This window comes from Echinops telfairi, unplaced genomic scaffold, assembly GCF_000313985.2.
Source record: "Echinops telfairi isolate 266 unplaced genomic scaffold, ASM31398v2 ScPeMD7_7469;HRSCAF=8507_1, whole genome shotgun sequence".
Taxonomy (NCBI): domain Eukaryota; kingdom Metazoa; phylum Chordata; class Mammalia; order Afrosoricida; family Tenrecidae; genus Echinops; species Echinops telfairi.
The window spans coordinates 91082304-91094899 of NW_022111373.1; the positions used below are offsets into that span (position 1 = coordinate 91082304).

Sequence of the window (12596 nt, forward strand, 5' to 3'; positions counted from 1 at the left end):
CAGATCATCTTATTTCTACAATTGTGTTAAGCTGTGTCTACAAAACACCTGGGGTGCTTTTTGTTTTTCGGGGACTTGTTCTGTTTCTTGACTAGACTGCCAGCTCTGAGGGCAGTGCTTTCCACAGGGCACTGTGAACGTAGGTTCTTGTTAATCTGCCTGCTGACTGCTAAGGCAATGCACCGTCCACCACCCACGTTCATGGCAAAGTGCTTCCCTGAGTCACTGGGACAGCACCCTTCCTTTTACTTGCCAGGGAGAGCCAACGGGGCACAAAAGATAATCAGGAGTCCTACTAAAAATAGCATACTTTACCAATGGTTATTGTAAGAGGCCTCACCATGGGCACACTTCAGCATGGTCACTGTTTAAGCACCTTGTGGAAAGGGGCTGGCAGTATTCTGTCACACTGACACCACAATTGCACTCCTACAACAATTTCTATGGAGTTTGGGAAGAGCCGGGATGGGGCTGGGGTTCTTGGAGAACAAAATGTTTCATTTTGCTCTAACCCATTCTATTAGAGAATTAAACTCTGATGTATTGGTCTTGACAAGTGCTTCGTGCTAACTGTATTGCGTATGATAGTATAATCACTCCCCATGCATTTCCCACTGCCTGGCTGATTAATGCAATAGATTACCCGCAGCACTGACGGCCAAGGGGGCCGGACGCATGGCCCTTCAGCATGGTATGTGTGCACATGCACTCTTGTGCGCTCACCAACACCCATCTGCATGTGGGCAGAAAAGACTGGACAGGACAGAGGGATGGATGGCAGGCAGGGCGGAATGAGAGGACACAGTGGAGATCGAAGCCTCTCAATCATTGTTTTCACTACTAACTACTTGCTTCCTAATGCTTACTGCTTCTAAACACACACTCGTTATTTAAGTCATAAATATTTACTAGCCACCAACTCTGTGCCAAGCCCATTTTCCCACCCTGACAGGAAAACTAACTTCAAAATAAGGTTTTAATGTGTTACCTTGTGTGTTCTAACGAGTGGGAGCAAAGGGAAAAGAGGCCAGACCATCAAAATGTACACCACTACAAGGACGGAAGAGGAGGGCTGGAAAATGAGTCTCAGTGTGCCAACGACAACAGAAGCTGACAGTGACCATTAAATGCAGCGAGTAGTTTTGATAGTTTTAAAACCAAAAAACCTCACAGATTATTTGGCTTAGACCTCCTTTTCCTAGGGTCGGGATATTTCCCATGGAGCATCTCTCTGCCCGTTTCCGGTCTGTGTGTCCTGGTGAACAGGCTGCTGGGTATGCTAACCTCTTCTTCACGGTGAGGGTGGAGACAGCAGAACTGTGTGCTCTTTGGAAGCATTCTGAAAATGCTCCTGCTAACAAGACTGTCTCCCACTTCCAAGCTTGTACTTGTCTGAAGGGCTCTGCTTGGCTCCACCCAGCGAATGCTCTTCATCCTCACTGCATCGACAGTCAAAGGCTGCGGCTTCCAGGCCCAGCCACGTCGTGCTACCTAGAGCTGTCCCCCTCCATGGGGGCTCGCCTCCTCCGCAGGTTAGCTGCAGCACATTTTGAAGTTTGCAGATATGACTCAGAATGAAAGGGGCCGTGAAGCACAACTCAAGATCAAACAGGTCTGCCTGCTCACAGCTCAATTATACAGCTGCACGGGGTCTCTAGAGACAAGGGTGAGTTCTCAACATTTTGAGCCACTACAATCCCACTCCTGGCTGGTCTGCTGCCAGATTGGAACCATGAGAAAAAAGCCCAACACCAGTCAGCAACTGCCCCGAACAAGTTCGTGTCAGAAGTCACTTGTGTTTTTACTACACCAGAGTATTCTAGTCTTATTTCAACTTAGAATTTTCAAATAAACACTAAAGCTGTATTAAACAATTACAGATAGGAGTACAGCAGTAGTCTTACAACATTCACTTGCTTACACACACACACACACACACATATACACACATATATGTGACTACTTAGAAAGTCTATTGAAATGAGAGATTACCAAGAAGGCATTTTCAATCTCCGACTCCTTTGATCCTGAGAAAGCCTAGTATGCAAAGTGGGTAAAGTCACACAACTCTGACTGAGAAACATCTACTTTTTCCCACCTATACCACACTCCCCTATCCCAAGGGCTCTGCAGGGCAGTGTGGGAGCTCCCACTGCCTAAGCAGTAGGCACTTTTGATCTCCATGGGTCCCCCCACCCCACGGCCTGCCGCATTAAATGAGCTGTGGTAGCATCCATAAAGCACCTTGCTCCCTGCCCGGCACACCCAGTGAGCCGCCTCATGGTTGCCTCAGACCTCCTCTGGCTTTCACGGCTTTCACTCCAGCTCCTGGCATCCTGCTGCCCTGGGAAGCCCTTGGGAAGCCCAGAGGGCTTAAGATGAGGCTTCTCAGACCTGGTTAATGATTGTATGCTGCCCTTCAGGAGTAAAAAATGCCGCCAGGAGCTACTCCCCAGCTTCTTCACACATAGTCCTCAGTGTGGCCAGTAGATTCCCTTAGCCTCCAGAGGGCAAGGGCAGTACTACCTCTTAAGAACATGAAAAAGTAAGGTGTATTTCCCAGTCCCCCCACCCCTCGCCAAAATGTGTAAGAAAAAGACATATGAATTCTCTGCAATTTGTGTTCACCATTATGCGGGGCAAGTGTCTGGTAGCATGGACTCAAGTTTAACTAGAGCCATCGAGTGTCCAAAGGGAATTGGAGGCCACCCCAACACAAAGAACACTACCAGGAGACTACTTCGGGTATGTAATAGTGAACTGCCAGCTCTCTTAACTCCCAAGCAAGCCTCCCTGGTCTACAATGAGGAAAGGGTTTTACATATAACAGAGGGATTCTCTGAGTGTTGCTACAACCTAAGTGTACATCTAAGTAAATTAGACATTAAAACCTATTAAGAATCTCTAATTGGCTAAATAATATGATCAAGTGACCTGTAAAGATCTCTTTTAATCCTGAAACATTTACAACGTCTTTTTTCATAAACCCATATCCACTGCCATCAAATCGATTCCGACTGACACCACCTCAGAGTAGAACTGCTTCCTTGGATACGTGAGACAGTTCACCTTTTAGGAAGCAGACATCCTCACGTATTTTCTCTCTGAGTGGCTAGTGGGCTTGTGAGCCATTGACCTTGTGGTCAACAGCCCAAGGCTTGACCCACTACGCCATGACACCGTATTTCCAATTACATATTTGATTTTTTTTCTTTTGATTTCTACTGTACTCCATACATAGTAGTGAATGGATAATTTACCCCTAGACACTTCAGTCAAGAGCAGATGGCTAACTATTCCAGGGGAAGTACTTATTGTTGGTTTGCTCACTCTATAGAAATATACCTTCTCTCTTTTTGTTAGTTCCTGAACCAAACTAGAAATGACTGCCTACTTAAAGTGGCAGAGAAAAGGCCCTCTTCCCATCTCCACAGCAGGGCAGAACCCAGAGGCCTTTGGCCAGAGAACACAGAGCTCTCCGTTTCATGAGACAGAGCAGGGGGACCACACAAGCGGAGAGAAAGCAGGCCTCCGTGGGGAGGCCCAGCAGCAGAGAGGCCTTCTGAGGAGAGTGCTGGGGGGAAGCAAAGCCTCCCTCAGAGCCGCGAGGGAGAAGCAGAGACTGAGAATCGGGGCTCTGGCAGGCATGCTTAACCCCACTCCGAGGCGGGACAGCCCATGAGCGGAATGGGTCTTGCTGAACCCACAGAGCACATGGGAGCTAAGCAGTACTGGCCTGGGTGCGGTCATCGGGCCTGGTACAGGTAGGGCAGAGGCAGTATGCGGAGGTCTTCACTGGCTCCTCTGCAAACCAACAACAACGTCAACGTATTGCCATTGAGTCAATCCAGACTCGTGGTGGCCGTATAGGGAAAAGAGCAGACCGGGCTCTTGGGGTTTCGGAGACTGTCCGTCTGGACGGGAACAGACCACCTCACCTGTCTCCAGAGGAGTGACTGCCGACCCTGCAGCTTGCAGCTCGATGGGTGCCCCACTACACCATCAAAGCTCCTTTCCTTCTAACGGGGACTAGAAAATGTGATCAAAACGTAGCTGGATCTCATCTGCAGTAGTGAGAAGCTGGATTTTGTGGCCTATGTAATTATCTAACACTGCTCTCCATCAGGAGCATACAGTAGGCTGTTCCACATCAATGTGTTTGTTATTTCAAAGTGGCTGTGGCCCTTCTAACCTTGGATGCAGATGATGACTAGACCAGGGGAGGCTCAGCAATCCAGTCTGCAGTCAGCAGTCAGCAGTCTGGTAACAAGCTCTGGTGGACCAGACCAGGCAGCAGGACTTATTGCCATCTAGGGGAGCTCCTCGGGCCACTACTTGACCCTGAGTGGAGAGTTCGTCTGGCAGGGGAACAGTACAGTGGTAAAATATGCCTAACATAAGCTGCAGATGTTACCTGGCTTCATGGTTGCCTTGGAGGTCAGTGGCTACTAGGGTCAAGTTCCCGCTCTGTCACAATGACCTCAGACAAGTAATTTACCTTCCTTAGGCCTCAGTCTTACCCATTGAATGTTTTGAGAATTAAATAGAATAATGCATGCACAACACCTTGCATTAAGTGACTGATAAATACCTGTTGGCAGTTGTGTTATTATTAGGAGCTGGAAAAATAAAGGAAATGAAAAAAACAAACAAACCAACTTGATGTCTAATCTCTCTCCCTTTTTAGGATGTCTAATCTCTCTCCCTTTCCTTGCCTTTAAAGTAGCAGTGATGAATGATAAGGCTGGATTGAAAATCTCAAAGATTTGAGTATTCTTGATAGTCAATCTGAAGCCTGTAGATACTCCTACCATGAGCTCATCCCCATAATTGTTCATGCTCTTCCTCCTTTCCAGAACATCTCACTACTTCTTCCCTACCAATTCATCTCCATTCACGTTGTATGGACCCAATTTACCTGAATGGAACACAGGGACTGTATACTACCTACTAAATGGTGAAAGTGCTTGTGAAGTCACTCAGGACTAAGGTGTTGGCTCTGGTTTCTTCCTCTGGACCTCGCTGGATGCCTTTCCCACTAGCACAGGGTCGGCAAACTGCGGCACATGAGCCATACAGATGTGGCCCTGTCGGTAGGTACATGTGGAGTATAAGTAAAACTGAAAACTTTAAAGCATTATTATTCAGATAATGGTGATTTCATTTGTTTGTAAAAATATATTTATGGCTCTCAAATAATTTTTAAATTGTGTGTAGCACAGGACTGGCTCTTCTGTCTCAAAAGTTTGCTGAGCCCTGCACTAGCAGAACCTTCATCAATACTAAATCCAAATACCTAATCTCTCTCTAATATGGCAAGAGCGGACTACACACCGATGGAGAGACCACAGTAAGACTTCTGGAAAGAAGAGTTAGCAAGAAGACCCTGAGAGGGGTGTGTACGATAAAGCTTTGTTTTCTCCTCGGCGTGGGAAGGTAAACTGGTAGGAAGTGACCGGAGGGACAAGATTTAGTCAGGATCACATTCGATCCTCACAGCTACATGGGACTTTCCAAGTCTGTACGGCCATCTTTCTGCTGTCCTGATACGATCTCCAAGACTGCGGTGTCTCTAAGGCGAGACCATGCAGGAAACTATGTGTAAATGGCAAACTATGGTGGGATATTTTCTAGGTCTCAACGCGAAGCAGTTACTCCTTAGCTATTCACTAACCATCATCAATCTAAAAATGGGAGGGGTCTGAGACAAGTGATCACGGAAACAAAGCCCAGAGGGTCACAAAAGCGGGGGGAGCTACTATGCCTACTGCTTCCAGACAAGTGAGAGTATGGGAGCCCATACCCAGGACTGTCTCCACAGCTACGCACTCCAAGCCGAGGCTTATTTCGGGCCACAGGAGGCCCACAGTGACGGTAGATGAGACATATGTTCGGGGTCCTGAGAGTAGGACATTTTTCATATTTTTCAAAGGTGGGCCCAGCTACACATGATACACATTCAAGTGCCTGGTTACAAGTGTCTCGGATCTGTTTATCCACTCATTCTACCTACCATCCTAACAAGTGACTTTATAACTGTCCATAATAAATGGTCAGACTGACCTGCCAATGAACTTGCAGCTAGAAATGTAGAAACATCTAACATGTAACCGAGGCCATTTCTGCTCACACGGGCTTCATGAAGCCCACAGGGTGGAAGCTGAGAGAGCTCCTTACTCTCAGGAACTGTGTGAGGTGAGCTCTAACAGCCACAGCAACCCCCTCCCCAAGGGTTTCATTTTAGAAAACAAGATAGAAAGTATGTGTTTAAATTTTCAAACATATCTGAAAATAAACATTTAAAAATTTCCCTTCCTTTGATAAAACTGTAATTGAATCTTAATTAACTGCTTCCTATGATGGCATCCTTTCTAATGAGGCCTTAATAGACTGACAGCCACAACCTATAGTTTCATGAAGCAAAAGAACACTGCAGTACTATCGGGAACTGCTTAAGAGAGTCATCAACACAGATAGACGTTACAGCACATTCTCTTTCACCCGCTAAGAACCCGACAATAACTGGATGTGAAGAAACAGGTATGACCCCCACCAATCAGTCATGGTTATTTTTTGTCATCCGGTGTTGTTTCCATGATCTGCTGTAAAGGGTGTTTGTATTACAAGAAGTATGCTTGTCAGTTAATGAGGAGGGGACTGAAGAGGGAAGCTATGCTGTTGTTAGGTACCATCAGGCTGTTCCCCTCACAGGGACCGCCTTCTGTACAACGGAAAGAAACACTGCCCAGTCCTGCGCCACCCTCACAATAGTGACTATGTTTTAACCCACTATTACAGCCACCGTCAATCCATTTTGTTGAGGGTCTTCCTCTTTTTTGCCAAGAACCAGGTGCTTCTCCAAGGACTTCCTGATCACGTCCCAAGTACAAGAGACAAAGTTTCACCACCCTCACTTTCAGGGAACGTTGTAACTGTACTCGAAACTCAAACTCACTGCCATTGAACCAAGTCTGACTCGTAGCCTCCCTATAGGGCAGGTACAACTGCCCCTGTGGGTCTCTGAGACGGTAGCTCTGTAAGGGAGTAGAAAGCCAGGTCTTTCTCCCACTAGCCATAAGTGTACAGCCTCCACCACTGCAGCAGAGCCTTTTTAAGATTTTAGGGAGCCCGGCTGGCACATTGGGCTGCTAACTATAAGGTCAGCAGTTCAAACCCACCAGCCACTCAGCAGGATAATGATGAGAATTTCTGCTCTCATAAAGATTTATGGGGGGGGAAAAAAAAGATTTATGGACTTCGAGATCCCAGGGAGAAGTTCTACTCTGTCCTATAGGGCTGCTATGAAGTAGAACTGACTCGATTCTGTCCCCTCCCCCCATGGTTTTCCTTAAAGCTGATTATGATTCAACACCCATCTCGAGAGAATTACAGTTACAGTTATGTTTGGGAAAATTAACATCATGTAGAGAAAGTAAAATGAATATGTGAAAAACTGATTCATGTCCAAGATAAATGTATCTGCAAATGAGATGCACTAAACAGGATCTTAATAGTATGCATCTGAACTTATTTCATACTACATTATTAAAATGAGGGAGTAAATCACCAAAATTAACCCAGACTATATGAATGTCATAGGCACTTATTTTGGAAAAGTAGAATTGAGAATAATCAATCTCTTTGTTAGCTGGAGGTTGGGGAAAAGAAATTGGGCCTGTTGCTACTTCAATTAAGTCGGCTTTATATTAATTTCAAAGAAGAAGAAAAAGTTAAAATTAATCTGTGCCATTTAAAAACCAATTCCGAAGCATCAGCACTGTTAAACCCAGCAAACAACAGATCTTGGGAAGGGGACTTTGCGATCCTATGAAAACCTCAGACTCTGTCTCCTTTCAGCTGACCCTCGGATGGCACCGCTCCTGGGGCCGGGAAGCAGAGTTCGGGGGCGCCTGGGCCTGAGACACTCTAACTTGTCCACTTTCATCAGCGTCAGACTTCCGTGCCAGAAGACTATCTGTTTCCTCCCTTGTGTATTGACCAATGCCAGAAATGGACCCATCGAATCCACTGGTGCTAAGGAGTTAAGCATCTAAGATTTAATTTAACAGTTTCAGCTTTATTAAGCTGTCACGGAGCGGCCCCACTTTGATAACAGTAGCTGCTCCGATTCTGGCTTGGTTTAGGGTTGACAAGTATAATGACTCATTCGTGGCACATGAGAAGCAATAAAAGGTTGTTTTGCATTACAGCTTTAAAAATGTGGGCACTTTTTTCATTTAATTTGTCACTTAGCTTTTGCTAAGAGGACATTTAAATTGCAGTAAAAGGCAAATGGGGCTTTTAGTTTAAATGTAATCCCCATATTTAAATGATCTGTAATGGCGCGGTGTTGGAGTGGGAACACTATTGTCTCACAGTGGGTCCTGATGGTGACATGTGACATTTGTATTCAGGTCCTGTATTATCCATGTGGCTAAAGGGCTTCCAATTTCATTTCACAGCCAGAAGCCTGCAGAAAACACCAATTAACTTGCAGATCCCATTTGCCGACAGAACTCAGCCTCTTCTCAATGTCTGGCATCTGGCAGTGCTCAGCATTTAATTCCAAAGCAGAGCCTTGAAGCAATGTGAGCCCTGTGCAGGGGCACAAAGTCAAATCCCCCCATTTTATTAAGAAGCACAATCCTTTCCTTTTGTAGTCCAGAAGCAACTTTAAATTTTTTTGTTGAATGAATTTGGAGATTTGATAGCTATTGTTACTTCTACAAGGGATCCTTCCCAGAACTTCAAATCCATTCAAGTGGCAAGAGTCTTCTGCTTGCTAGCCAGAGTCCATAGGAAAAGTCAGCGCAGTCTGCTAATGACTGTGGAGAGGGGACGGGGAGGTAAAGCGTGCACAAGAGAAAACACAGGCAAGAAGTTGTGTTCTTCAGCCTGGATTGAAATCAAAGAACTTGCATGGAAGCCTGGCCCATGATTAGAAAGGAAGCCTGCCAGAGGTGTAACTACCATCAGCTGGTGGGAACTTCCGCCCAACAGAATGTGCATACTTTAAAATGGAGCAGTGAGGGCCACAGCCTGCCAGTCCAACTTGGAAAGGTGAGATGTGAACAGGAATCAAATGTGAACACTGCAAACTTTACTTCACCCTAAATCACTTGTACTGTTTTCAGTAACCAAAAATGTTAGTTGATCATTCCTTCCAGTTATTTGAAACTCTCAACTTCTCTACAGGAGACCCTGTGGGCACAGAGAGCTCAGAGCTCTGCTGTGAAATGAAGGATCGGCGATTCGAATCCACCTGCCACTCCCCATGAGAAGGCTGTACCCGACTGCTTCCAAGACCCTTAGGGGCAGTTCTCCCACGTCGCTCGGATTGGGAATGCTCTCCGGGGTACACTGGTGGACAAACGGCTCCCAGGGCCACGGGTCTCCAAATGCATCAGTTTGTTACTAAACCAATAGTGTTTTCTAAAAGTTTCCCTTTCATTTGTTTTCTTAAAATAAAAATGCTAGTCCTTTGTAACTTTTCTAGTCAATGCAACACGTACTATATAATTAACAAAATTGAAAAGAGTCTCATTGGAAAAGACAGTATCTTATAAGAATGTTTGTCTAAATCACATGCTCGTGTTCTCTAACATGAACACCCTTCAAAACAATGACATAGCCTACTGTAGTTACAGATTGGCTTGAGTTTTCACTGGGAAAAAAGCCACTGTCCTTACCTGAGGGATGTAAGGAAAGTGGCAGACAAGTTACTACACGATATTTAAATCAAAGAGCTGGGGGAAAGATCAGCAAGTATCTCAAAATGTCGCGAGTCAAAGGAAACTTCAGTGTCGAATGCTTTAGCAATTTGCTGCATACCTCTGGGCCACAAGGTCACATTATAAAAGTTTCCTAATCGCCCAGGCTTCAAGTGACTTTCCTCATGTCTAAAACAGCTCACAACAAAGGTCCTTGTCAATTCTGATGATCTTGTGATGTCTTCATAGACAAGCTTCTCTTGATCCAGCCCAGGGGTTCGCAAACTTTTGAGACAGAAGAGCCGAGCCCTGTCCCTCACAACCATTTTAAAATTATTCAAAAACCATAAATATATTTTTACAAGCCACAGGAAACCACCATTACCCTTAAACTTTTTTCAATTTTACTTCAGAGCCACAGGTACATACCCGAAGAGCCACAGCTGACTCGAGAGCCGGGGTTTGCCAGCCCATGCGCTAGACCACCCACAATCTAGATTCAGAACCAGTAACGTGAACGAGCAAGCTAGCCGCACTGAGGCAGGGTTTGCCCAACGGAATTGCCCCAGCACAAAGTGGCCCACCATAAGCCAAGCGGAAGAGTCCTGCTGCACACTTTCATTGAGTCTGAAAGAAACAAAACCAAACTCATTGCCATTGAGTCGATGCCAACCCTTTAGAAAAGGGCAGAACTGCCCCCTGGGGTTTTTCTAGATTGTGACTCTGTGAGAGTGGAAAGCTTCATCTTTCTTCTGAGGTAGTAGTTGGTGGTTTTGAACTGCTGACCTTGCAGTTAGCAACCCACCATGTACACCCTATGCCACCAGTGCTCAGTTCAGAAGACCAGAAGCTCCAAATAAGTATGTGCAGGATTTTCTTCCCGTGAAGTTAACATAGGCACTGATCGAAGGCCAGGAATTCCAGTAGCCATTTCCTGATATCTTGATGGAAAGCAACCAAACAAATGCACTACTCTCCAATTCCTTATTTCCCTAGTAAGGAGCATTGGCTAACATAACTCATCCCAGGAAAATGCCCAGTATCCTTCTACTGAATAAAACTCATTATTTCAACTACCTGCTATATTTATCTCTGCCATCAGGGATTTGAAAAGTAATAAAATTTAGAGTTTGCTCTACCTTTTCCATTCTGGGGATCAACAGTTCGTCTAAGTCTACAGCAGCCCACAAAACATTAACGCCAAGCTACTTGTGATACTGTGTCAGCGTGGGCAGAAGGGAAGACCAGCTCCACATTTTAGCTGGCTCGATTATAAGGTTCAGCTACAAGCAAAGAACTAGCTCTATTAGACAAGTGTGAGGTGTTTTAAAGTAATGCAGCTGTTTTTGAAACAGGCAAAGGCAGATTCCTGACTTTGCTTTTCTCTGGAGCAGACAATCTTACCCCAAAGGCTGCCCCGGATGTTTCCTGCAAATGCACCCCAAGGGCCCATTCTCTCAGACAGGCAACCAGTTCATGCCAGCAGCTCTTTCCAGCAGCACCATGACCAAGTTTTTTAAACATTCAACTACGGTGTTTACCCACACACAACTCAAGAGTAATTTGTCAGGAAACTTGTATTTACCCAGCTCATCCCAGAGCTGCCTGTACTTGTCAGTCATCGCAGTGCCTTGCTGCCTCCACAGTGACAGGCGGGGGTCGGCCATGAACTGCTCTGTTATCAACGTCAACATGCGGGCCCCATTGGAATCCCTCATCTTCAACATCTCCCGCACCTGGTGGGCACAAAGAGCTTTTAGAAATGGTTCCAAATGCAAACAGTCACACTGAGAAAAACCTGTCAAAGAATTATTTTAAATTTCTTCCTGGTGATGCTGTTGGGGCCAAACCTTTATACCAACTCTCTTAAAAACTGGCCTCTATCTTAAGTGTCAATTTAATCAGAATTGTCTTTTTTATTTCATGATGCTTTAGCATTCACAAGAGGAAACGCAAGTTGGGCTTACTTCTCAATCTTCACACTTTTTTAGTTGGGTCTTTCCTATCCAGTCAAGGATAAGTGATTATACTGTGTTTCTAATGTCCAGTACAAGCACCCTTTCAAAGCTTCCTGCACAATCTCCCATCCTACTTAAAGCAAGTATGCTTTGTGGTTCGAGACTGTACTCCAGCCCCGACGACTACGTAATGTAAACCCTGGCAAACCAGAGAGGTGAAAGCTGGCACGGGGAACAGGTGTGTGGGCCTAACGAGATTAAGAAAACAGGCTCTAGCAGGGTGGTGCGGCTTCACTTCGATAAGATGCCATAGCACTGCCAGCCTAAAGAAACACAACACCCAAACAAACAAAAACGGTTTGGCGCCTTCCTGACTCTCCAACTGATGGTGTTTGCCGCCAGATTAGAGGCTCTTAGGGCAGAGCCCACTAAGAGGGCTTTAGGGAGCTATTGCAATGACCTGATAATGTTCATAATGACAGTATCTGTCCTTCAGGTTGCGTGTCTCAGTTTTACTGAGATGCAATTCACATACCATGCAATTCAGCAATGTACACTGTACAAGTAAATGACATTTAGAGTATTTCCAAGTTGTGTACGTTCTTCAGTTTTTCAAGTAAAAATCTTAATGGACTCTCTTACTGAAGTGTTGTTTTTCTGAAGTATATCAAGAACGGCATCCTACTTCCTTTCTCAGAATAGTCTGTCTTTACAAGAGGCAACAGACAGGGCTGTAGGTTCAAGAACCCTCTGGCTTTAAATGAGTGATCCGTTTAGCAGAGTAGCAGGAACCGCTGACCGGCAGATCTGAACTTGGTCTCGCGCGCGCTTTCACCTCAAGCCCTGTCCATAACTCTTGTGCTACATTTCCCAATTAAAAGAAAAGAAACAAAAGGTAAGCCTCTCTGCAGAAAACTGTAAATGAGTC

At 45.4% G+C, this 12596-nt stretch overlaps 1 protein-coding gene across 1 annotated transcript in view; it reads right to left on the reverse strand.

Moving 5' to 3' along the window:
* ZSWIM6 (zinc finger SWIM-type containing 6) overlaps positions 1-12596 on the reverse strand; it is an 82326-nt gene that overhangs the window by 41910 nt on the left and 27820 nt on the right. The window contains exon 4 of the mRNA XM_004703704.2: positions 11296-11446. Coding sequence (XP_004703761.1) covers positions 11296-11446 — 151 coding nt within the window. The remainder of the gene's footprint in view (positions 1-11295; positions 11447-12596) is intronic.